The sequence below is a fragment of the Dreissena polymorpha genome, chromosome 3, assembly GCF_020536995.1.
Source record: "Dreissena polymorpha isolate Duluth1 chromosome 3, UMN_Dpol_1.0, whole genome shotgun sequence".
NCBI lineage: Eukaryota > Metazoa > Mollusca > Bivalvia > Myida > Dreissenidae > Dreissena > Dreissena polymorpha.
The window spans coordinates 14,111,576-14,139,334 of NC_068357.1; the positions used below are offsets into that span (position 1 = coordinate 14,111,576).

General features: G+C 36.6%; 1 protein-coding gene across 3 annotated transcripts; it reads left to right on the forward strand.

Moving 5' to 3' along the window:
• Positions 1 to 841: 841 nt before the first annotated feature.
• On the forward strand, positions 842 to 23,548 carry LOC127873040 (aprataxin and PNK-like factor). Of its 3 annotated transcripts, XR_008045911.1 has the most exons (15): positions 842 to 1,204; positions 1,395 to 1,466; positions 2,755 to 2,921; positions 4,211 to 4,239; positions 5,723 to 5,760; positions 7,741 to 7,858; positions 10,167 to 10,230; positions 10,591 to 10,673; positions 11,450 to 11,734; positions 13,729 to 13,883; positions 15,217 to 15,719; positions 16,239 to 16,355; positions 17,983 to 18,050; positions 19,128 to 20,849; positions 21,142 to 23,548. XR_008045911.1 is itself a non-coding variant. In XM_052416602.1 (14 exons), the coding sequence occupies exons 1-14, from the start codon at positions 1,106 to 1,108 to the stop codon at positions 19,385 to 19,387; spliced, it is 2,058 nt and encodes a 685-aa protein (XP_052272562.1). In that variant the 5' UTR covers positions 842 to 1,105; the 3' UTR covers positions 19,388 to 23,548. The 3 variants fall into 3 exon arrangements, 2 of the variants coding, with proteins under 2 accessions (XP_052272562.1, XP_052272563.1); XM_052416602.1 differs by having other exon boundaries at positions 19,128 to 23,548; XM_052416603.1 differs by lacking the exons at positions 16,239 to 16,355; positions 17,983 to 18,050 and having other exon boundaries at positions 15,217 to 15,640; positions 19,128 to 23,548.
• Positions 23,549 to 27,759: the final 4,211 nt, after the last annotated feature.

Sequence of the window (27,759 nt, forward strand, 5' to 3'; positions counted from 1 at the left end):
ACACACCCTTTACGAGAACGGCTTTCATATTCACATTCATTCTCTACGACACCAAGAACTTCGCGTGTATTCGGTTTGTTTCAAAGTAAATCCGAGGAAAGATTTTTCAGATGCGTGTCGCGAGTTCCCAGCGGTTCTCGCGGCATCCGATATCTGCCTACAGACCAGGACCGATATTCACAACGCCCCGAAGGAAACTGAAGTATTTTACTTCAATTCTTAAAATGCATTTAGACTATAACGTGTTTAGGCATTTTAAAGTTAACATATTTTAATCAGTAAATGTTGCTAAAATGTATTTTACCGTTTTTGTTAGCATAAAGCATTCAATCACCACTGAAAAAAATGATCTGAAATTTTCGCGTAAATTACAACTGAAGTTAAAATTTTCATTAGGTGTTGTATGAATACTGACACGTGGCATATTTCATTAAGCTTTTAGGAAAAACTTATTTTTTTTAATCATTTCATTCCTCGAGCAATTTCCATTTAGTGCAGAGGTCTTTCTGCATTAAACTGTATTAAACAAATAGCCGTGTTATATTAGTTAAATGAAGTGAATGTAAACTATTCATATGCATAATTTTAGTATTTTGCTTTGTTCATTTTACTCTTATTGTGTATAGCTTGAACATTTGTGAGAAATAAAGGTTATGTTCTATTCCGTTCTATAAACAGATGACATTGGTTTTGATGTGCTAACTTTGCTTTTTGGTTGTGCTCCGCACACAAATATTTTTGCATGTTCACACTGTACACCCTTTGCACCACGTTAAATTCAAATAAGTGTGGTGTAACCGTTTTTTAATGTTCTTTGAATTTGGGCTTCATTTCTCTTTGAGTTAAATTTATGCAAAAAAGCAAATTACAAAAATATCAGTGAAACAACATGCTTTGCCTACAAATTTCATGATCTTATATAAATTTTTACAGAATATCTATGGGATACTAAACATAGTTATCAGTAATTTTGTAATATGTTCTTAATTTTGTCTTTGCTTGCAAGATCTCTGTAAACACACAAACAGCGTTGATGACCTACTTTTGATTTTAGTGTTGATATTTCAATTAGACTTTAGAGGCAGCTTATAAGATAACAATAACCATGAGTGCCATATCAATAGTTAAGCTAGATGACAGCAATACCCAGCCCATCACAATTGAAGAGGGAAAAACAGTCATTGGACGGGGTGCATTTCTGCAGGTACACGTTTAAATGATATGATTTGCCTTTGGACAGATCTGTATTTATTTTCATCAAATTATAATTTAATTTGCTTTTGATAAAAAATAAGTAGAAGTATACCGTTTTAATGATTTTTCTATCTTTTTTTCTAAGCATGTAGTTGCTATCAACTTAAATGAAAACAAAAATTTCATTTTAAACTTTTCAGGTTACAGACAAGCGGGTGTCCAGAAATCATGGGGTACTGGAGGTTTCTGATGGGAAACTTTATCTCACACCGGTAATATTGATAAAAAATTAACATCATATTGGAATGTGTGCTAGCGATTTTGTTTACCAAATAGGGAAAAGTACCATTAAAGGAGCCTTTTCACAGATTTTGGCATTTTTTAACTTATTCATTAAATGCTTTATATTGATAAATGTAAACATTGGATCGTAAAAGCTCCAGTAAAAAATCAAGAATAAAACTAAAAAAAGGAAAAGAACATTGCCCGGAGCAGGTTTCGAACCAGTGACCCCTGGTGTCCTGCCAGAGTCCTGAAGTAAAAACGCTTTAGCCTACTGAGCTATTCCGCCGAGTACACATACTTGACGTATTTTATACCTTATATAAGCAATCTTCGTAGTTTCACAAAATTTAACGACAAAAACAGAACTCTCCAAATTATTCAATCGTTTCGCGTTGCAACGCTTTATAATTTTTAGGTTTTAAAATCGTCAAAAGATGCATATAATGGCTCTATTAGACCATGGTAAATGTTCAGTATTACTGTTTCCTCACAAATATCATAACTAAAACGAAAATTTGCGAATCTGAAACAACTTTTTTCAATTTTGTCAATTTACCAAAGCGTGAAAAGATCCCTTTAAAGCGTCAACAAGGAAATTTATCGTGAAAAACCCTGACATTGGGAAAGTTTGCATCGTTAATCTTCAGATTGGGAGTTATGGGTCTTTGTAATTGAATTGTACTAAATTGCACAATCCAATTAATATTCTTGTACATGCCTATTTGGTAATGTTATGTTTCAATGCTCATTTTGTTTGTTCACTTGCTGATAATGTGGTTTTGGAACAAAATTAATGCAGCTTTCCATCCTATTAGGGATTAGGGATTCAAAAAGCACTTAGAAATTTTTGTAATATTTTCTACATAGGGAAAGAAGGAAAAATATAGCTGTTGCCATAGGCTAACCGTTTTATAAATTATTTATGGTAATTATTGCATTTTTAAGACGATATCAATTACCTGGACAGTATTATAAATAAATGCTTTCTTGGTATAAAATGGAACTGTGATATTTATATATATTGGTAGCTTTCAGGTATCTCTGCAGATCTGCAAATTCTGAATAATGAATGCTGTGTTGTAGTGGATATGTTGCTTGCCTAGCAAGCGGAAGGCCATGGGTTCGATCCCCATTTGATCACGAAGACACCATGTACTGGTTCTACCCAGGAAACAGAATCGAGGGCATTCCGATAACGGCGATAAGCCTAAGACTTTCAATGCAATCAAGCTAAATCAAAGAATTTGACTAACACGCATGTCACTATATTTACAGACACATACCAACCCCTGCTTTTTCAAGAAGACACCTAAGGGTAGCGTAGAGATAATGAAAAAGGATGAGAGGCGATTGCTGGAAAATGGACACATCTTTGGTCTCCTCCCTGATAGCCTTTATTTTAAAGTTTCCTGCCCTGTGACAGAGAATGGTACAACCAAAAGGTAACTCTAAGCCACAATCTTTGAAAAATGGGCTTAATGCATTTGCCTTAAGTGTCATCCTTGATTAGCCTGTGCAGTTGACACGGGCTTATCAGGGACAGCACTTTTGCTTTTATGAAATTCATGTTTAAAAGAAGTCTCTTCTAAACAAAAAATCCAGTTTAGGCGAAAAGTGACGTTCCGGATAGTCCTGTGTTGACTAGACATGCTAATCTGGCACGACACTTGCCGCAAATGCATGCATTCCACTTTTCCCAATTCGAGGCTCCAATTATCTTTTGAAGATGTGGTAAGTATTGTTTTTGCAACTGTTGGATGATGGTTTGGTTGGTCAAAATAGCAGTTAGTTTCAGTACAGTACAAAGAACGCTTTGAACGTTGATTATACAAGTTAGTATGTCTGTACTCACTGAGAACAAGGAAGTGTATTTTTTAGCTGGACTTTTTCGGAGAAAACACGAGGTATTGTCATAGCCAGCTCGCCCTCCGCGTCATGCTCAAACCTTGACATTTCTCTAAAATCAAAGTGCTTCCACATACAACTTTGAAAATTCATATGTAGATGCACCTTGATGAGTTTTACACGCCACTCCCATTTTTGGGTCACTAGGTCAAAGGTCCAGGTCACTGTGACCTTTAAAAAAAAAATTCTGACAATCTTTCATTTATTTAAAACTGCACTCGCAGCCGAGCGTTGGCACCCATTATGTGGTGCTCGTGTTAAGGCTTTGCTGGAGCACTGTATCCAGAATTTCCTTATTGCCATGTCTATATCTGTCACAAGTAGGAATTAAAAATGGGGTTTAATTGTGTTTTGATCAGAACAGGCTTATCAGGATGACACTTTCTGCTTTTTATGGAATTGTTTGTTTAAAGGTAGTCTCTTTGTAACGAAAATATAGTCATCGGGGAAGTGTTGTCACTCATTAGCCTGTGCCTAATCTTTATGTATGTGCATTAATATGGAATTACACATAGCTCACATGCATATAGCCCCCTTTTCTCAGAGAGGGGCTGTTATATTAAAAAACAACAACCTGATTAATGATAAAAAACAAATACTTTGCAACATAAAAGATAATCGAACATAAAGTAACGTTTTTTATACTCCTTGGATCAATTGAATAACTTACTAAGTAAATTACAAATATTAACATTGTTATTATAAAATTCATCTTATGGTATATCTGCCTGAAAACAAAAGTCAAACTGCAAGTTACAACACATAACTAAATGATGAAATACTTAAAACAAATATTGAGTATAAATGTTTTCTTGTGTTTTTTCAGCAAGCCCAATAAGAAGAGTGAACCAAAAGGTAAGCAAACATCATGTGGAATTGTCAGATTAAGGTTAAGTTTAAACCTATTTATTTTAGTTGATTGCATCGAAAGCCTCAGGCTTATCGAAATACTCTTGAGTCCGTTATGAGATTATGGTTAGAAAGATCGGGGGTATATTGTTTTTGGCCTGTCTGTCTGTCATTCATTCATTGTGCGTGTCCCAAAACTTTAACCTTTGTTAAAGTTTTGCAATAACTTTTGCATTATTGAAGATAGCAACTTGATATTTGGCATGCATGTGTATCTCATTGAGCTGCACAGTTTTATGCCCCCCTTCGAAGAAGATGGGGTATATTGCTTTGCTCATGTCGGTCGGTCTGTTGGTCCGTCCACCAGGTGGTTGTCAGACGATAACTCAAGAATGTTTGGGCCTAGGATCATGAAACTCCATAGGTGCACTAATCACGACTCGCAGATGACCCCTATTGATTTTGAGGTCACTAGGTCAAAGGTCAAGGTCACGGTGACCCTAAATAGTAAAATGGTTTTTGAATGATAACTCAAGAACGCATACGCCTAGGATCATGAAACTTCATGGGTAGATTGATCATGACTTGCAGATGACCCCTATTGATTTTGTGGTCACTAGGTCAAAGGTCAAGGTCACGGTGACCCAAAATAGTAAAATGGTTTCCGGATGATAACTCAAGAATGCATACGCCTAGGATCATGAAACTTCATGGGTAGATTGATCATAACTCGCAGATGACCCCTATTGATTTTGAAGTCACTAGGTCAAAGGTCAAGGTCACGGTGACCCGAAATAGTAAAATGGTTTTCAGATGATAACTCGAGAACGCATACGCCTAGGATCATGAAACTTCATAGGTAGATTTATCATGACTTGCAGATGACCCTTATTGATTTTGAGGTCACAAGGTCAAAGGTCACGGTGACCTGAAATAGTAAAATGATTTTCGGATGATAACTCAAGAACGCTTTTGCCTTTGATCATGACACTTCATAGGCACATTGATCGTGACTCGCAGATGACCCCTATTGATTTTTAGGTCACTAGGTCAAAGGTCAAGGTCACAGTGACAAAATGGTATACACACAATGGCTGCCACTACAAGGGACAGCCCATATGGGGGGCATGCATGTTTTACAAACAGCCCTTGTTAGTGGTGAAAGTCAAGGTCAATGTCATCTTTCAAGGTCAAAGGTCAAATATATGTCTTCAAAGCAGCGCAATAGAGGGCATTGTGTTTCTGACAAACACATCTCTTGTTAAAATGAATTTATGTGAATTTTTTAAAAGTGATACTGAATGAAATTTTGTAAAAATAGAGCTTTGCTATGGGAAACCAGGCTTATGCTTAAAGTGTCATTCCCGATTAACCTGTACAGTCCAGACAAGTTTATCAGGGACGACACTTTCAGCACATGTATTAAACACCGTTTTCCCAGAGCAGGTTACAATTACTGACCATTAACGTACTGTCTTGTTTTCTTCAGAAATTGTAGAGGAGGAAACTTCCATGATAACAAACAAGGTAAGAAAGAAGCTTACATGTACATACCATACAGAATATGCAAATCCTGCTCTGAGTCCTTTTTAATGATATTTTTATTGCAATGTTCAGTGGTTTTAGATACTGTGAAACCATTATTAATCGTCAGGCATTAATTTTCATAAATTTCGTCAGTCGACCGATCGGCGAATTTAAGATCCTAACGAACAATCGTGCTCTATGTTTGAACAAAAACAAACACTAAGTTGAACAATATTTCAAAACTTTACTGTAGACATGAGGCATTAAATTCCAACATAATCCGTGCACACATTCACTGCTGTTTTGTAATCACGATTAATCCGGTTTTGACACAAAGGGATGTTGATTACACAAGGTACTTAACTGACACGTTACACTTCTTTAAAACGCGTGTGCAGTACAGCTGTATCGAATGCGTTGACTTCGTTTATGTAGAATGGTAATGAATTAGCGCTAATTGTTTATATCTTTATTACCCATTAGGTGCATTGTGTTTTTCAGGGGTGTTGCATATTAGCCATCACGCAGCAAATGCCGATGAAAGACAATAAACCAAATGAAAAGATAACGATGTGTGATCAACATGCGTATTTATCACAAATTAATAAAGAATATTTTAGTTGCTGTTTGTTGTTTGATTGTTTGCGTTTAAGCACACTTATTACTATTTTATATGTATCAATTTATTTATTTTTAAATTATTGACATTATTGATTTATATACCTGTAGTTTACTTTTTAAGAACAAACACACATACAGAGTTTATAATTTTCATGTTGATATCAGAATAAAAAAGCATTTTATTTGTAAAAAAACCACTTAACAAGCTGGAACCTCTGTCGTATAACACAAACAGTTTTTAAACGGTATTGACAGCATTTTAATAAAAATCATACCAACTAGAACACATACCCAAGAAAATAAACAAAAGTGACTAGTTTGATTTGCTATTTGATAGAATAAGACTAATTGGCAATTGGCTTCGTTGTTACAAACACTCGTTAACGGTTATTCGATCCCACTTGTCCGCTAATCATAACAATGAACGTGTGAATGGCATACATTAAGAGGGTACATTACTGTCCCTTGATAACAAAAGACTAGTTAATTGGCATGTGACAAACAGGCCCCACCTCCTGCAGTGATTCTCAAGTGTGTTCCCGAATTCGTACCACGATTTTTTGCAATTGCGATTGATCGCGAATATGTATTACATACAAATCGGATATTGACTGACGCATTTTTAAAAAATTCAAAATCAGTAATCGGCGAATTTAAGTGCTGACGAAATCGTCATTTTTATAAAAATGACGAAATTTTGTGCTGTCGAAAATAAATGGTTTCACAGTACATTGTAACATACAGTTAATTAAGAATTGATTCTGAATGTCTACCATAAGCTTACAATTGTGACAAATATTTCTCTTTGTAAATACGTTTTAAGACCATTTTTGAAAAGGATTATTTGGTTAAAACGTTATTTTCAGCTGGTGGTAGTAAATGATTTTATTTTAGATAAGAGACTTTATTTACCTCCTGCATAGGTATGTGCAAGTCAAGCCATCCTGCTTCATTCTGTACAAAATATTATGTGTCAGTTGCACAAATATGAGTTAATATTTTAAGAGAGACATACAAACACATTATTATTTGCTATGGTTGTATAGACATTGTATAAATCTTTCCAAAAGAACTGTGGCACAACATTTTCATATGAGCCTCATTCTGGGGAGACTGTGCTTAATACTTTGCCCTTAATACTTGAGCGTTAAGTGCAATCAGTGATGACCCTTTCTGCTTTAGTGGAATATTTCTTTGAAGGAAGTATCTTCTAAATGAAAATCAAGTCTAGGCGGAAATCAACCCTGATTAGCCTTAATAGACAGCACAGGCCAATCTGGGTCAATACATTATGAACATTCATTAAGCCCAGTATTTCCAGAGGGGAGGCTCATATGTTAAAAAATGCGTTTTTTTCAGTGGAATGGTATAGTGAAGCCAGAGGGTGGTCTAGATATGACCCTACCCTTGCAGAAGAAGCGAAAGCTGCCAGACTGGATGATGCAGATGGCAAAGTCATCACCAATGAAAAACTCTTGTAAGGCAATATATTGTCAACAATTCTTTTTATTCCCTCATCATCATGTTATTCAAACTTTAATGTGTTAAGCATATATTATCAATTATCACAAGACATTGTTCATTTGCAAGAATCAGGATGATTCATCTCCCAACTTATGAAGGCCAAGGTCACACTTAAAGGTCTTGGGTCGAATTTTACCATAAAATGGCTGTTTTTAGCTCATCTATTTTTTGAAAAAAAATTATGAGCTATTGTCATCACCTTGGCGTCGGCGTCTGCGTTGGCGTTGGCGTCCGGTTAAGTTTTGCGTTAAGGTCCATTTTTCTCAGAAAGTATCAATGCTATTGCATTCAAACTTGGTACACTTACTTACCATCATTAGAGGACTGGGCAGGCAAAGTTAGATAACTCTGGCGTGCAATTTGACAAAATTATGTGCCCTTTTTATACTTAGAAAATTGAAAATTTTGGTTAAGTTTTGCGTTTAGGTCCACTTTTCTCAGAAAGTATCAATGCTATTGCATTCAAACTTGTAACACTTACTTACTATCATAAGGGGACTGTGCAGGCAAAGTAATGTAACTCTGACTAGCATTTTGACAGAATTATGGGCCCTTTTTAAACTTAGAAAATTGAAAATTTGGTTAAGTTTTGTGTTTAGGTCCACTTTATTCCTACAGTATCAAAGCTATTGCTTTCATACTTGCAACACTTATTAACTATCATAAGGGGACTGTGCAGGCAAAATTATGTAACTCTGACTGGCATTTGGGCAGAATTATGGGCCCTTTATACTTAGAAAATTGAAAATTTGGTTAAGTTTTGTGTTTTGGTCCACTTTACCCCTAAAGTATCATAGATATTGCTTTCATACTTGGAACACTGGCAAACTATCATAAGGGTACAGTAAAAGGACAAGTTGCATAACTCTGGTTATCATTTTTACGGAATTATGGCCCTTTTTTGACTTAGTAACTTTGAATATATGGTTAAATTTTGTGTTTCGATCCACTTTACTTCTTAACTATCAAGGCTATTGCTTTCAAACTTCAAATACTTTCATGCTATCATGAGGTTACTGTACCTGGCAAGTTGAATTTTACCTTGACCTTTGAATGACCTTGACTCTCAAGGTCAAATTATTAAATTTTGCTTAAATTGCCATAACTTCTTTATTTATGATTAGATTTGATTGATACTTTGACAAAACTACTCTTACCTTACATACCACACTAGACTCCACCCAAACCATCCCCCGTGCCCTCCCCCCTCCCCCCCCCCCGAACCCCCCCCCCCCCCTATTTTTTTTTTTAAAGATCATCTCATAAATGACCACCACACCCTCACACTATACCCCCACCCCCCCAATTATTTTTTTTTGAAACTGATAAAAAACACAAATATTTATTTTATGTTTGAAATACCGTCCAACCATCGCACCCAAGAATCCCCCCCCCCTCCCCCCACCCGAATCTCCCCCCCCCCCCCCCCACCCTAATTTTTTTTTTTTTTTTTTTTTTTTTTTAAGATCATCTCACAAACGACCACCACACCCTCACACTATACCCCCCCCCCCCACCCCACCTCCACCCCAAATTTCATTTTTTCTTAATGGTTAAACCCCTCCCCCCCCCCCCGATTTTTTTTTTTTTAGCATTTTTTTCCCATTTTTGGAAAATAATGTAATAAATGTCCACATTCCCATGCTATACACCCCTCTTCGCTCCACCCCTCCCTCCTTTGTGATTGAAAATGAGAGTCCCTTCACCTTTAAAAAGAAAATAGATGAGTGGTCTGCACCCGTAAGGCGGTGCTCTTGTTTTTAGCTCACCTGTCACAAAGTGACATGGTGAACTTTTGTGGCCATGTGATGTCTGGCGTCCGTTGTGTGTGGGTGTGTGCGTGCGTCCGTCCGTCAACAATTTGTTTGTGTAGACAGTAGAGGTCACAGTTTTCATCAAATCTTTATGAAAATTGGGTCAGAATGTTTATCTTGGTGAAATCTGGGTTGGGATTGTATTTGGGTCATCTGGGGTCTGAAACTAGGTCACTAGGTAAAAAACTAGGTCAAATAATAGAAAAACCTTGTGTAGACAATAGAGGTTGCAGTTTTCATCCAATCTTTATGAAATTTGGTCAGAATGTTTATCTTGATGAAATCTGGGTTGGGATTGTATTTGGTTAGTCAGGTGAGCGATTCAGGGCCACCATGGCCCTCTTGTTTAAATTAGTGTACTTTTGATACAAAAGTGGAATTCGATATATCTGTTTTGCCAGCATTATAACTAATGTTTGACTGTTATCTCTATATTATTTTTTGAAGCTAAACCTCATGCTAGAAAAGTCAGCACTTCCCAACCAAGCACAAAGAAGGCAGCCAGGAAAAAGTAAGAACAGAATAGTGAACTGATTAAAGCAGTTTTATAGCCATATAACTTAATCTATATTTGTAAAATCCCTTATTGATTTACATATAACACAAAAATATATATGGTTCAAATATTTAACAAATGAAACTCATAATTCGATTCATTCATGTACAATGGAAATACCATAAGTGCTGAAAAAATAGCCTTTAAAACAATGTTTGTTTAACCCGAGTGTGGTAGTGCTTTAAAGCATAGGTGTATGCTGAGGCAGATCTAGAGCTAAGCTGGTGGCATATGGCAAAAAGAACCACCGTCTCCTGACACAGCTCATGTGGACAATTAAAGAAACTGAACAAAATGTCTGATTAATTCTGATAGGAAGACTGAGAGTGAAGATGACGAAGACTTTGAAATGGAAGCCGAGGAAGAAGAAGAAGAGGTGGTTACAACAACTAAACGAGGTTTGGGGCTTGATCTTTAATCCAAAGTTTAGTCACCAAGAGACAGTCTTATTATGCTTCTTGAAAAATGGAGCACATTAGCAACGATTCTGTCTTAATTCTAATTTTGATGGAATTTAGTTTGCATGGGTCATAAGCCATTTTTGCAATTTATCATTTCTTTGCTGCTCCATGTCTGTCCTACCGTCTGTCAGTGCATCAGTACTTCAGTGGGTCAAACTTTCTGTTTCTGCATGAGATCACAGACACTAATCATTAGACTTTGATGGTTCCTGTCCAATCATTTTCAATGAGTTAATTCCCTTTGCTGATACCTTTCATTTTGCATGTGATCTCAGACAATAAAAATCTGAATTTGATGAAACTTGATATGCAATATCCTATTGAGTGGACATGCACATTCCATTATTCATATTTCATTGTCTCATAGATCTTTATTTTCCACCTGAGATCTCGGAAAGCAATGATCAGAATTTATGAAACTTTTTTCTTTCTTTTTTTTCATATATTATCAACAGGGTTTAGTCTTCCATCAAAGCTTTTCTACTGATTTCATAAAAACAAAAACTTATTTCAATATAAATTGATAATGGTTGAGGTCTGTTTTTTAGTGAGTTCTAAGAATTGAAGATTGATTCATGAACATTAAGCTATGAAATATTTTTAAATGATACAAACCTTCTCTTCCCTCTTGGTGAAGCAAGCTTTGTATATTTGATTTAATTGTATAATAGTATAATGTGTACCTACTCCGAAAATATTCATCTTCAACCCAGGTCGAACTGTGAAGCGAAAGAGTTATGCAGGCAGTGATGATGATGACGATGATGATGATTGGGAGGTAGAAGAGTTCAAGCCTAAGAAAAGATCACCAGCGAAAAAGGCTACCCCGAAAGCCAAGCCCAAGCCTCGGGCGCGGAAAAAGGCCGTCTCGAGTGAAGAGGAAGAGTTGGAGGAAGAGGAGGAAATAAAGCCAAAGAAAGAACGGAAAGGTGCAGGTGACATTACACCTGGCACTTCAAGAGCTAACAGAGCAGCCCGAGAAAAGCGGAAAAGTTATGGTAAAGAATGTTTTGTGTTTTTAGCTCATCTATTTTTTGAAAAAAAATTATGAGCTATTGTCATCACCTTGGCTTCGGCGTTGGCGTCCGGTTAAGTTTTGTGTTTAGGTCCACTTTTCTCAGAAAGTATCAATGCTATTGCATTCAAACTTGGTACACTTACTTACTATCATGAGAGGACTGGGCAGGCAAAGTTAGATAACACTGGCATGCAATTTGACAGAATTATGTGCCCTTTTTATACTTTTTATTCCATTTTATTCCGTAAGTATCAAAGCTATTGCTTTCATACTTGCAACACTTACTAACTATCATAAGCGGACTTTGCAGGCAAAGTAATTTAACTCTGACTGGCATTTTGACAGAATTATGTGCCCTTTTTATACTTAGAGAATTGAAAATTTGGTTAAGTTTTGTGTTTAGGTCCACTTTATTCCTACAGTATCAAAGCTATTGCTTTCATACTTGCAACACTTATTAACTATCAATAAGGGGACTGTGCAGGCAAAGTTATGTAACTCTGACTGGCATTTGGACGGAATTATGGGTCCTTTATACTTAGAAAATTTGGTTAAGTTTTGTGTTTTGGTCCACTTTACCCCTAAAGTATCATAGATATTGCTTTCATACTTGGAACACTCGCAAATTATCATAAGGGTACAGTAAAAGGACAAGTTGCATAACTCTGGTTGTCATTTTTACGGAATTATGGCCCTTTTTTGACTTAGTAACTTTGAATATATGGTTAAATTTTGTGTTTCGATCCATATTACTTCTTAACTATTAAGGCTATTGCTTTCAAACTTCAAACTTTCATGCTATCATGAGGTTCCTGTACCTGGCAAGTTGAATTTTACCTTGACCTTTGAATGACCTTGACTCTCAAGGTCAAATTTTTAAATATTGCTAAAATTGCCATAACTTCTTTATTTATGATTAGATTTGATTGATACTTTGACAAAACTACTCTTACCTGACATACCACAATAGACTCCCCCCAAACCATCCCCCGTGCCCTCCCCCCCCCCCCCCCGAATCCCCCCCCCTTTTTTTTTTTTTTTTTAAGATCATCTCACAAATGACCACCACACCCTCACACTATACCCCACCCCACCCACCCCCCCCAAATTATTTTTTTTGAAACTGTTAAAAAACACTAAGATTTATTTTATTATTTTATGTTTGAAATACCGTCCAACCATCGCACCGTAGAATCCCCCCCCCCCCTCCCGCCACCCGAATCCCACCCCCCCTTTAAATTTTTCTTTTTTTTTTTTTTTTAAGATCATCTCACAAATGACAACCACACCCTCACACTATACCCCCCCCCCCCCCCCCACCCCACCCACCCAAGAATCCCCCCCCCCCCGATATTTTTTGTTTCGCATTTTTGGAAAATAATGTAATAAATGTCCTCACCCCCACACTATACACCCCTCTTAACTCCACCCCTCCCTCGTTTGTGATTGAAAATGAGAGTCTCTTCACCTTTAAAAAGAAAATAGATGAGCGGTCTACACCCGCAAGGCGGTGCTCTTGTTATGTTTGTGTTTTTCTCCTATCCAAAAAGTTACTTGGTCTCTTTGTGGTGCTTTTTGTTGTTTACCTTATTTTAAAGCTTATTTGAAAAATTACTGGACTTTAAAGCTGACTCTGTGTCCAAATTTCCCAATCCCCTACCGAAAAATTCCCAAAGGCAAAGAAAGTTTGCATCAATAGCATTCCAGAAGCGTATGATCTGCAACTGAACAAATATAATGAGCTCTGATGCTAAACATTTTAGCAAAAGTCATGTAAAAGAATATACAAATTGGTTTGTGCATTGAAGTATAAAGCAATTAAAAGACCCATAATTTCCAATCTGAAGATTTCACAATGCGAATTTTCCCAATTTTTGGGATTTTGGCACTAATTTTTTCCAATTTGCACAATACTGGTACAGATTGGGCACACAAAAAATGGCTGTTATAAGTGATAATACATTCCTGTTTCAGTGGATGATTTCATGGACTTCTCGGACGAGGACGTGCCCAAGGAGTCCATGGAGAAGGACGAGGACAGTGACTTTGTGATGAGCGCTAGTGAAGAGGAGGAGGAGGACTCTGGGAGTGATTGGGAGGAGGAAATCAAATCAGCATCGCAGAAAAAGGTGAATCATTTGCAGTTTTAGATTTGTCAGCATATTATTTGACACTTTCATATTATTGTTATGCCCCCGGATCGAATGATCGAGGGTATATTGTTTTTGTCCTGTCTGTCTGTCCGTCATTGTATCTGTGTGTCTGTCCCAAAAATTTAACCTTGGTCATAACTTTTGCTATATCCAAGATAGCAACTTCATATTTGGCATGCATGTGTATCTCATTGAGCTGCACATTTTGAGTGGTGAAAGGTCAAGGTTAAGGTCATCCCTCAAGGTTGAAGGTCAAATATATGGCTTCAAAGCGGCGCAGTAGGGAGCATTGTGTTTCACAAAAACAGCTCTTGTTCAATTAAAGAAAGGCTCTTCTTCACGTTAATCCACTTAAGGCAGAAGCTGTCATCCTTGATTAGCCCTTGTTGACTTCACAGGCTAATATAGGACGTCACTTTACACATGCATCTTGCCTAGTTTTCTTTGAAAGCAGCTCAATCATTCGCTGGTAAAGATTGGTCTGGGATTGGGTAATTGTCTTTTGAGATGACTTTTATTTAACCTATTTAAAAAAAGAAGATGGTTAGCTCATAAGATTTAAAAAACCAAATTATTTATCAGATTGCTATTTAGCTTGCCTAAGCACAATATGTTTATAGTGACCCTTTGTGATTACCTTTTGTATGTCGTGCGTTGTCCTTGTTGTGTCATCAACCTTTGTGATTACCTTTTGTATGTCATGTGTTGTCCTTGTTGTGTCATTAACCTTTGTGATTACCTTTTGTATGTCCTGCGCTGTCCTTTGTGTGTTGTTAATATTTACCTTGTGAACACTCCAGAGGCCACATTTATTGCCTAGTCCTTTTGAAACTTGGTCAGATTATTTGTTCTATTGATATCTCAGCCAAGTTTGGGATTTGCCCATGTTGGTTAAAAACTACTGTGAATGCTTAAGAAGTTATATTTTTTGTCCAATCTTCATGAAACTTTAAACATTTGTTGTGGCCCTGGTCCATTTAAAAAAGTAGCAGCTAGGGCATTGGGACTTTTTTATTTACAAGGCTATAGGGAATCCTTGTGAACACTTCAGAAGTCCATTTTTTTTCCAAACTTTGTACAATTTTCCCAAAATCTTGCTTCTTATGATAGCTTAGCAGAGTTCAAAAACTGTTCCTGTGCATTTAAAAAAATGGTTGTCAGTGGGCATTACAGTTTTGCTTATATGGCTACAGTCAAACTTATTGAACTTTCTTGAAGTCACTCTTTTATTCCAATTATCATGAAAAATACGTGTTTTCCCAGAATGCCACTCGAATATCCAAAATCAAAACCAGTCATCCATTTTCAGTCCAAACCGCAAGGTAGCCGGAGATCATCTCGTACTGTTGGCAAACGGAAACGTTATGCGGACTCTGACGAGGACCTTGAATCGTCAGAGGATGAATATGTCCCAAGGTCATCCAAGAAACGGAGAGCCGCCATTCCGCCTGCCAAACGTGGTCGTCGTGGAGCCCGACGGAAACGCACAAGTAGCGACGATGAAGAGGAATCGAGCTCAGACGATTATGTTGCGCCCAAAAGAGACCCTAAAACTAAGCGACCTAAAAAGGGTTCTGTTTCGGAGGAAGAGGATGAAGAATTAGAAGAAGAGGAAGAAGAAGTTACCCCCAAGAAGAAGCGTGGAAGAGGGAAAGCTGCGAAGGAGGAGGAAAGTTCTGATGAGGATGATGTTGATGGTGATGATGATGATGACGACAAATCGTCTGGAAAAGGTCGGGATAAAGTTGAGAAAGTCAGGCAATTAAAGAGTAAACACAGACCACCATGTATGTTCGGCAAGAAATGTTACAGGTAAATTAGATTAATAGTGTTTTTTTTATGAACATATTTTATTATAAATCTTAAGGGATGAAATGAATAAGAGTAACTTTGTTGGGTGGTCAGTCATTTTCTTTTTAAATGCTATAAGTTTGTGAAGCTTATACTTCTACAATTCTCAACCTATTACTGTTGTTATTATATTACAACTTAAAAAATCTCATCAGCCTGAAGTGCAGATTTGCAGAACTCTTCATTCCCATTGATCCACACATTCGTTATTTGCCCTTGAAAATCGCTGACAAAGCAGTTTGGGTTTAGTACTCATAGAACAAATCTCTAGTTTCCAGTAATTTGTTAATAATTCATTGCACATATTGCCTTTATTGTAAACATAAAGCTCTTTTTTGATTGCATTATGATTAAGTTGAAATGAAAATATTGACTGCTTCAGCCATGCTTGAATCCCTGACACCATGCAAGTTAATTAAAACACAAAAAGGTCACAACTAGTTCTCCAAGTCACAACACAATATTTCACATGAATTTCAGGAAGAACCCAGAGCACTTTGCAGAGTTCAGCCATCCCGGGGACGTCAGCTATGATGAACAGTCGGACCTGGAAGACGACGATATCCCAGACTGTCCGTATGGGTCCACTTGCTATAGGTGAGTTATTATCCAGCACTTGCTATAGGTGAGTTATTATCCAGCACTTGCTAAAGGTGGGTTATTATCCAGCACTTTCTATAGGTGAGTTATTATCCAGCACTTGCTATAGGTGAGTTATTATCCAGCACTTGCTATAGATGAGTAATTATCCAGCACTTGCTATAGGTGAGTAATTATCCAGCGCAATAGGCAGAGAGATACACTGCAACTCCAATATATCGCGGTTAAAGGGGTCCAAAGATCGCGACCGTGATATATCCGGTGCGCGATATAAATTGTATGGTTATGTATGCATGTATATGTATGCATTAGCATCGTTATGCAATCTCAAAACACGCTATTTACCTACCTTATTCAATTATGTGTTATATCCATATGTTATTCATTGGTATAACACAAAACATTATTCCTTGTGAGTATTTTTAAATGCATATAATTAAATTTGTAATCCGAAAAACATTGCCGAGTTGTATTGTTCAAGAAAGCATGCACAAATTAGACCCATGTACAAAATGACGTCATTCATTCTCATGCAAAGCATGGGTTTTAACAGTAGTGCATTTTGACAAACTGAGGGATATTTTCCTCTCAATTAAAAGCAAGTAGTTTACACTGTATCTAACGCACACAGATTGTTGAGATAGGTCAGTATTGACTTGTGACATTTACAGTTATAATTGTGTACACCATCATGTGTGCACTGGTGCGTTTCGGCAGTTCAAAGCAAATTCAATACAGAATGGTAACACCCGAAATGACCTGTGATGTTTGACAAGAGGGGCTATTGTTTATCGCAGTACACAGGTGTTAAAGTGATGTACAATGTAAGCAAACAATCTGGTCAAAACTGGATTATGAATGTTGGATTAAAGTTGGTGAAAAAAAGGAAAAGTACTAGCTTGAAACGGATTTATATTCATCAAATTCTCAGATTAAAACATTTTATTTGGGGATTATGCTCGTCAGATTTTTGGGAGCCATAGCCGATTCGCGATATATTGGACAACGCGATATAACGGACCCTGATATATTGGAGTTGCAGTGTATTCTTTTTGCCTTGTCTGTCAGACCGTACAAGAACTTTTGTGTCCGGATCTATATGTTGGAACTGTTTGGGAAGTTTTCATTCAAACCTTGTATGAGTGTATATATGGGTAAGAGGATGATGCATATAAATAGCAACGCAAACTATTAATCAATTACAGAGTTGGTGGAATTTCTGACAATGGTGGAGCCGGTAGGGGACTTTTATTGCTTGTTATGTTGATATCGCTTTGATCTTAAGAAGTGCTAGTTGCAGAAAAATACACTACCGGTAATCAGTAAATTTCAAGTGCCCTGCTGTCTCTGATTTTGAAACTCAATCATCCCTGGCGAGGGACACTCAAATGGCCTATGGAAATTACTGGTACAGGGTGTAAAATACCCCTTCACAACAAAATGAGGGGATAAAATACACTTTAGGGTAAAAAGCCTATTAAAAGCTATGTAATCCTTTGAGTTGCGTTCCGAGAAAACTGGGCATATTGCATGCCTGTAAAGTGTTGTCCCAGATTTAACCTTTTCTCAGGATGCGGCTCATATATTGAATCTGTTAATGCTCACCTTTGTGTTGCATTTTCAGAACGAATACCAGCCACTTAAAGCAATACAGACATCATACAAACGACAAAGAAGAAAGGACCCCTAACGGTGTGTGCCCAGCAGATCAATAGTTGAGCCCCGCTCTGCGAAAATGGGTTTTAATGCATGTGGGTAATGTGTTGTCAGAGACGACACTTTACACTTTTCTGGTATTTTTTGTTTAAAGAAAGTCTCTTTTAAGCAAAAAACTAGTTAAGGCGGAAAGTGTCGTCCCTGATTATCCTGGGCTTACTGCCAAGAATACTCTGATATGACACCTTACACACATGCATTTGGCCCAGCTTTGTAAGATAGCGGCTCAATTATTCACCTATAGCAAGTGGACCCATAAGGGCAGTATGGGATATCATCGTCCTCCAGACTGTTCATCATAAGTCACATCGCGGGGGTGGCTGAACTCTGCAAACCAACTGATAATCGGAAAGAGTAACTCCATATATGCCATTCAAAGATATAACAATATAAGTTGCTTAAAAAACTAAGATGAAACTTTCAATCTCAGTTACCAGTAACAAATATTGCCAAACATGCATGGTGGTCTGTGTTACCTCTTAAGCTTTCTCAACTTTGCTTTCATGCGGCTCATATTGTTGCTGCTTTTAAGCTCACCTGAGCACAACGTGCTCATGGTGAGCTTTGGTGATCGCCTTTTGTCCGTTGTGCGGCGTCATCATTTGCCTTGTTTACTCTCTAGAGGCCACATTTATTGTCCAATCTTCATGAAATTTGGTCAGAAGATTGGTCTCAATGATATATTGGATGAGTAAGAAATTGGTAACGTTTGCTTGAAAAACATGGCTGCCAAGGAGCGGGGCATTATTCCTTTTATGGCTATAGTAAAATCTTGTTAACACTCTAGAGGTCACATTTATTGTCCTAACCTCATGAAATTTGGTCAGAAGATTAATCCCAATAATATCATGGACAAGTTCGAAAATGATGCCGGTTGCACTGTCTGCACAGGCTAATCAGGGACAACAATTTCTTCCTAAACTGGATTCTCTGTACAAAGATTATTTCTTAACAAAAAATACTATAAAAGCTGAAATTGTCGTCACTGATAAGTCTGTGCTGATGTTTTATGTGCTTTTGAAATCATAATAATTATGCATTTCTTAATCTCAGAGAAAAAAGAAAATGATGAAGTTGCAGAGGAGAAGAAAAATAAAAAGAGGGTAAATGACGATGACGATGGTGAGACAGGTCCTAACACCTACGATTATAAAGACAGTTTTATTAACGACAAGAGTCAGACCCAAGAGAATGATGATAGTGTAGACGAATCAGGAGAAGAAGACGAGGAAGAGGAAGAAGAGGATATAGAAGCTTTGAAAAAGGAGGCAAAAAAGTTTGTGAAGAATGATAAACTTACAAAACCTGTGTGAACTCAGGTTGGTTAAGTAAATTTTTATGTTCATTGTGAGGAAAGGTAGTGTTGACATTTATCAAATGGTTTGATTTTATGTTTTGAATGTAGGTGAAAGTAATTGGTTTGACCTTTTTCAGTTTTTGGGAGATGAGATCAGTAACAACTTATCAGTTCTTGCTTTTTTGGTATTTAAGTGTATTTGATGTGTTTAAAAATGTAGAAATTTTATGGTAACTATGTCAAGCTGGAGTAATATACAAATGTTCCATTTATTTGTGAATATAACATTAACTCTTCCAATGATCTCTTGTTTTGTAACTCATAAATACATGTTAAATTTAAGTTGATTAACAAGTGGTAAATGATTTTCAGAAGAATTCTTTTTACATTTCATCAATGTAGTAAGTTATCTTTAAGTTTCCGATAATCAACATGTATAAGTCAAACCTTTTTTGAACTTGTAAAGAAGACAACATTTTTATTGAAAAGCTTTTTAAAGCATTAATTCTATCACATTGTTTCATATACAGTGAGAAGTTTCATGCATTGTACAATTTATGCATTTTCATTTTTGTAATGCCATGTTCATTTTGTTGTCGATCATTTGATGGATGCAGGTCTTTTTAAAGCCATTTTTGTAAATATAAACATTTATTTCATTCAGAAAGTATGTGGGCAATTTTACATGCAGATATATATGCTTTTAAGTTTTATTGTGTCTACAAATATTTAGGTTTTTCCCAAATCTTTGTGAATACTGTAGTCCTTTTTAGCTCACCTTAACACAACGTGCTCATGGTGAGCTTTTGTGATCACCTTTTGTGTGTTGTGCGGCGTCAACATTTGCCGTGTTAACTCTCTAGAGGCCACATTTTTTGTCCAATCTTCATGCAATTTGGTCAAAAGATTGGTCTCAATCATATCTTGGATGAGTTCGAAAATGGTTGCACTTGCTTGAAAAACATGGCTGCCATGGGGCTGGGCATTTTTCCTAATATGGCTATAGTTAAATCTTGTTAACACTCTAGAGGCCACATTTATTGTCTGATCTTCATGAAACTTGGTCAGAAGATTCATCCCAATAATATCTTGGACAAGTTCGAAAATGATTCCGGTTGGTTGAAAAACATGGCCGCCAGGGGGCAGGGCATTTTTATGTCCCCCACCCACTATAGTGGGATACATATTGTTTTTGCCCTGTCTGTTGGTCTGTACGTTGGTCTGTTTGCTCCAACTTTAACATTTGCAATAACTTTTTCAATATTAAGATATCAACTTGATATTTGGCATGCATGTGTATCTCATGGAGCTGCACATTTTGAGTGGTGAAAGGTCAAAGTCATCCTTCAAGGTCAGAGGTCAAATATATGTGGCCAATATTGCTCATTTTATGAATACTTTTGCAATATTGAAGATAGCAACTTGATATTTGGCATGCATGTGTATCTCATGGAGCCGCACATTTTGAGTGGTGAAAGGTCAAGGTCATCCTTCAAGGTCAGAGGTCAAATATATGTGGCCAAAATCGCTCATTTTATGAATACTTTGGCAATATTGAAGATACCAACTTGATATTTGGCATGCATGTGTATCTCATGGGGCCGCACAGTTTGAGTGGTGAAAGGTCAAGGTAATCCTTCAAGGTCAGAGTTCATGTATATGTGGCCAAAATCGCTCATTTTATGAATACTTTGGCAATATTGAAGATACCAACTTGATATTTGGCATGCATGTGTATCTCATGGAGCCGCACATTTTGAGTGGTGAAAGGTCAAGGTCATCCTTCAAGGTCAAAGGTCAAACAAAAAACACAAAAAAATCAAAGCGGCGCAGAAGGGGACATAGTGTTTCTGACAAACACATTTTTCAATATTAAAAATAGCAACTTGATATTTGGCATGCATGTGTATCTTATGAAGCTGCACATTTTGAGTGGTGGAAATTCAAGGTCAAGGTCATCCTTCAAGGTAAAAAAAAAAAATTGTTTAAAAGCGGCGTTCTCATGAAGCTGCATATTTTGAGTGGTGGAAGTTCAAGGTCAAGGTCATATTTCAAGGTCAAGGTCATCCTTCAAGGTCAAAGGTCAAAAAAAATATTCAAAGCGGCTTTCTCATGAAGCTGCAAATTTTGAGTGGTGGAAGGTCAAGGTCATCCTTCAAGGTCAAAGGTCTTTTTTTTTTTAATTCAATGGGGCATTCTCATGAATCTGCACATTTTGAGTGATGGAAGGTCAAGGTCATCCTTCAAGGTCAAGGTCATCCTTCAAGGTCAAAGGAAAAAAAAACAACATTTTTTTTTCAAAGCGGCGTTCTCACGAAGCTGCACATTTTGAGTGGTGGAAGTTCAAGGTCAAGGTCATCCTTCAAGGTCAAAGGTCAATTTTATTCATTTTAAATCTTGTTAACACTCTAGAGGCCACATTTATTGTCCAATCTTCATGAAATTTGGTCAGAAGATTCATTCCAATAATATCTTGGATGAGTTCGAAAATAATGCCGGTTGGTTAAAAAACATGGTCGCCAGGGGGCAGGGCATTTTTCCTTATATGGCTATAGTAAAACCTTGTAAATAATCTAGAGGCCACATTTTTCAGATCTTCATGAAACTTGGTCAGAAGATTTGTCCCAATGATATCTTGGATGAGTTGGAAAATTGTTTTGCTTTCTTTAAAAACATGGCCATCAGGGGGCAGGGCATTTTTTCTAATAAGGCTATATATGGCTTTTGTAAAATATTGTTAAAACTCTAGAGGCCACATTTATTGTCCAGTCTTCATGAAATTTGGTCAGAAGATTTGTCTTATTTATATCTTGGAATTGTTCGAAAATGATTACGTTTGCTTGAAAAACATTGCTGCCAACGGGCGGGGCATTTTTCCTTATATGGCTAAATATGGCTATAGTAAAATCTTGTTAACACTCTAGAGGCCACATTTATAGTCCAATCTTCATGAAACTCGGTCAGAAGAATCATCCCAATAATATCTTTGACGAGTTCAAAAATGATACCGATTGGTTGAAAAACATGGCCACCACGGGGGCGGGGCATTTTTCCTTATATGGCTATAGTAAAACCTTGTTAACACTCTAGAGGTCAGAAGATTTGTCCCAATGATATCTTGGATGAGTTCGAAAATGGTTTTGGTTGCTTTCAAAACATGGCCACCAGGGGCGGGGCATTTTTCCTTATATGGCTATAGTAAAACCTTGTTAACACTCTCAAGGCCACATTCATTGTCAGATCTTCATGAAATTTGGTCGGAAGATTGGTCTCAAAAATATCTCGGATGAGTTCAAAAATAATTGTTTGCTTGAAAAACATCGCTTCCAAGGGGCGGGGCATTTTTCCTTATATGGCTATAGTAAAATCTTGTTAACACACTATAGGCCACATTTACTGTCCAATCTTCATGAAACTTGGTAAGAACATTCATCCCAATAATATCTTGGACGAGTTCAGAAATGATGCCGGTTGGTTGAAAAAACATGGCTGCCAGGGGGCGGGGCTTTTTTCCTTGTATGGCTATAGTAATACCTTGTTAACACTCTAGAGGCCACATTTATTTTCTGATCTTCATGAAACTTGGTCAGAAGATTTGTCCCAATAATATCTTGTTATCTCAGGTGAGCGACTTTGGGCCTTTCAGGCCCTCTTATTTATAAATGTTAATAGTTTCCAGATAAAGATTTTTAGAGCATTTTGTTGAATTTGTATCAATATGGAGATTGAGATATATTTTCTTATAGTAAATATTTTTGCCACCTTTTTTATTTTTGGATATACATTATGAGCTGGCCCACACTTTGGTAATCTATAATAAACAATTTTCATCCTAACTTAAGCTCATTTCAAAGCTAAATTCAATTTTTATGTTGATATAAAATTGTTTTGAATGACAGAAGTAAAAATGATATGTTCATTTCATGTTGTATCTGCATTTAAGAATTTAATAAAGCATTTTTCAATGATAAAACTTCCTGTGTTCTAACTGTTCTTATAATCACATTCATTGATTCAATGTGCACATAGATATAAACTTCCAAATATGTTTATGGAATATTTGAAAAACAAAAACAACATACTGAACTATGGTAATTAACTTAAGTAAAACAACTTGTTGTGAAGTAAGAACTATAACACTACATTGAAATCAAATAAATCGAAGCGCGGAAGGCAATGAAGTTGTTCGCTATTGCATAATCTTAGACGCAACTATTTTTAGCTCACCAGAGCACAATGTGCTCATGGTGAGCTTTTGTGATTGCCTTTTGTCTGTTGTGCGTTGTGCGCCGTCATCATGTGCCTTGTTAACATTCTAGAGGCCATATTAATTGTCAAATCTTCATGAAATTTGGTCAAAAGATTGGTCTCAATGATATCTTGGATGGGTTCGAAAATGGTTATGTTCGCTTGAAAAACATGACTGCCAAGGGGCGGGACATTTTTCCTTATATGGCTATGGTAAAACCTTGTTAACACTCTAGAGGCCACATTTATTGTCCAATCTTCATGAAACATTGTCAGAATAATCATCCCAATTATATCTTGGACAAGTTAAAAAAATGATGCCAGTTGGTTGAAAAACATTGCCGCCAGAGGGGCGGGGCATTTTTCCTAATATGGCTACAGTAAAACCTTGTTAACACTCTAGAGGCCACATTAATTGTCCAATCATGATGAAACTTGGTCTGAAGATATGTCCCAATTATATCTTGGACAAGTTCGAAAATGGTTCTGGTTGCTTTAAAAACATGGCCACCAGGGGGCGGGGCATTTTTCCTTATATGGCTATTTATGGCTTTAGTAAAACCTTGCTAACACTCTAGAGGCCACATTTATTGTCCAATCTTAATGAAACTTGGTCAGAAGATTTGTTCTAATGATATCTTGGATAAGTTTGAAAATGGTTTCGGTTGGTTGAAATACATGGCCTCCAAAGGGGTGGGGCATTTTTCCTTATATTACTATAGTAAAACCTTGTTAACACTCTAGAGGCCACATTTATTGTCTGATCATCATGAAACTTGGTCAGAAGATTTGTCGCAGTCATATCTTGGACAAGTTTGAAAATGATTCTGGTTGCTTGAAAAACATGGCAACCAGGGGCGGGGCATTTTTCCTGAAATGGCTATTTATGGCTTTTGCAAAACCTTGTTATCACTCTAGAGGCCACATTTATTGTTCGATCTTCATGAAACTTGGTCAGAAGATTTATCCTAATTATATATTGGACGAGTATGAAAATGATATGGGTTGGTTGAAAAATTTGGCCACCAGGGGGCGGGGCATTTTTCCCTATATGGCTATAGTAAAACCTTGTTTACACTCGAGAGGCCACATTTATTGTCCGATCATCATGAAACTTTGTCAGAAGATTGGTCCCAATGATGTCTTAGATGAGTTGACAAATACTTCCGGTTAGTTGAAAAACATCGGGACCAGGGGGCGGTGCATTTTTCCTTATATGGCTATAGTAAAACCTGGTTAACACTCTAGAAGCCACATTTATTGTCTGATCTTCATGAAACTTGGTCACAAGAATTGCCCCAATGATATCTAAGACAAGTTCAAAAATTATTCCAGTTGGTCGAAAAACATGCCCACTGAGTGGTGAAAGGTCATCCTTCAAGGTCAAAGGTCAAAAAAACAAATTCAAGGGAAGCAACATGCTTTAAAGGGAGAAAATTTATATTTTTCATTTGGCAGGTACAGATCATTTTACAAGGCAAGTAATATTTTAGTAAATCCCTTTAAATTATCTGAACCTGCCAAATGATAAAAAATAAATAGATAAATCAAAGCGGCGCAGTAGGGGGCATAGTGTTTCTGACAAACACATCTCTTGTTCCTTATATGGCGATCGTAAAAACTTGTTAACACTCTTAATGTCACATTTATTGTCCAATCTTCATGAAACTTGGTCAGAATATTTTTTTAAATTATATTTTGGATGTGAAAAAAAATGTATCCGATCTTTTCAAAAACATGGCTGCCAGGGTGTTCCCTATTCATGAAAGTTGGTTAGAACATTTGTTCTAATGACATCTTTGGCTGCACAGAACTGGTCAGTTCCTTTGAATCTCAGGTGAGCAACTTTGGGCCTTTCAGGCCCTCTTGTTTTAAATAATCTTATAGCTTTTTAAATCGCAAGTTTGAAAGAAAGACAACCCATTCAAATTTATAAGAGTGTGTCTTAATGCACAAGTCGAGATGCGTGAGCACTGTTTATCATCATATTTATGTTATAGAGATAACTTAAACAAAATAACTCTTTTTTAGACGTTCTGAAAGCATTTAAAATATGATGAAAATGGTATAATGATAACCAGTTAATATAAAGTAAAATTGACAATCACCATCATATTAAATGAATATTGTGGGAATATTGAATACCTATCAAACTAATTATATAATTTCATGATAGAAATTCAATACTTTTTTGACACCTGACCATATGCAATTCATAATAAACAATAAGATAATTGTTGAAAATAATAAATCTGCGAGCAATACATTTTACTTCAAATTAGGTAGTCACAAAGACAGCGTTGTAAACCCGTACTTTGTTGTTTATGCATCACCACTCTAGTAACTAGACACATTGTCAACCAGTCTCTGCCCTTAACATCAGTATAGAACACTCGTGCTCTTTTTCGGCGTAGCTGTTTTATCCAGCTTTTCACCTTAAATGACCTCAACATAACGCCAGCAGGCATGAATTAATATATTAGAATATTAAATGGGCTGATTAAAGAGGAATCCCCTGAATTTTGCTGCATAACTGTGTCTGTGCACAGTGTAAAAGATGTAACACTGTTCAATGTACGGAATTCCGGACTACTTTCTGCATGTTCAAACCACACATAGACACTTAATGTGGCCCAGTTACATTTATGCGTCAAAGTCCATCTCGCAGAATTGCAGGGTCTGTACTCGGTCACTAAATCGTCAGGGGAAGATATAATTGACTATCGATAAACATAGTTTTGCTTTCAAGATGAGAAAAAAAACTAAAAATAGTTAAGCGTCATGTTAAGCGGAAAATCGTTCAATTATCTAACCACAAATTTTTGCCGTACTCGATCAACACGTCTGGAAATCGTTTCTGAACGCCTGAATAGGCTACCCTTATTTGTCAGTTTGCTGTATTTGATTTTTTTTAATTCAATTTTATATCAAAAATGCAATGTGCTAAAAAATACTATTTACAACTCGCAATGAGATTTACAAAGACCCCCATCATGCGAAAATGGGTCTTATGCCATAGCCATCATAGCTATAGCCAATCCAGCCTGCACATGTCTCAGTCAAGTCAGAAGTTACATCATGAGACCATAAAACCTTGAATGATTTTATAGCAGACAGTACCAACCGCCTCTGACCAGAATGCACTGACTGGGCTTGAGCTACGCTGGCCGAAACGCCATAAGACCCACTTTTTCATGAAGCGGTAATGAAAGTGTGATTTGAATGTTTCGCACGATATATTTCAATGGTGGAGAAATAAACTCAAAATAAGCCATGTGAGGACACATGATGTTAATTCACGTAGAATAATTTACTAACACACTTGTGTGGTTTGGCTATTAGAGCACACATTTCATGCAGTGAATATGCGACTAACAAGTGAAAAAACATGCACAATTGTTTAACTTTTGTTTTTCAATTTACTTATTTAGAAACATTAATTTCAAACTTTATTTCAAAGTCAGCATATTTGCAGAATATCTTTAAAAAAGATATTTCTTATTATATTTGGTTGTTTTTATATTCGGTTTATAAAGCATTTTTGTGGTTATCTATATTATACCTGTAGTTATTGGTGAACTCATGTTCAATGTTTTATAAATTGGGAACTGTGAACATAAACAAACTTAACCCTATACTATTTCGATGTTTAGCACCTGTGAAATACAAGAGATCGCCGCTATCTGTTGAGAACAAAAGAACGTAACATTACCCAGACATATCAAATTTAACCCCGCTGTAGTAGCAAGCACTATCAACAAGGTTACGCAACAGACGCTTGATAGTGTATCTGACTCCATATCTCTTGTTGATAAGCAGTACTTTTTTTCCCCACATCTATTAATAGTCTCAGATTATGAATGACCTGTGCTGAGCAAAAATACCACATCATTAAGACACAACAGATAGTGGACTATTTAAATCATTCATAAACATTCTCTTCCGTGACACATATAATACAAACATTGGTTATTGATTCTTTTCTATATACGCTCTGTTATAAAATATTCAATTTAACACGATATTCACATTGTTTTCATTTGTGAATGAATATAGTTGAAGAACTCAACCCTCTTGCATAAATTATACAACTCTTTCTCGGGGCGGATGCGGCAGATGCAGCAGTTATCAGGTTTATAG

Excerpts from the sequence above, each read along its gene's own strand:
- LOC127873040 (XM_052416602.1), top strand. The coding sequence starts at position 1,106 with ATGAGTGCCATATCAATAGTTAAGCTAGATGACAGCAATACCCAGCCC. Across the intron at positions 2,922-4,210 it reads GAGAATGGTACAACCAAAAG|CAAGCCCAATAAGAAGAGTG; the intron begins GTAACTCTAAGC and ends GTGTTTTTTCAG. Across the intron at positions 4,240-5,722 it reads TAAGAAGAGTGAACCAAAAG|AAATTGTAGAGGAGGAAACT; the intron begins GTAAGCAAACAT and ends TGTTTTCTTCAG.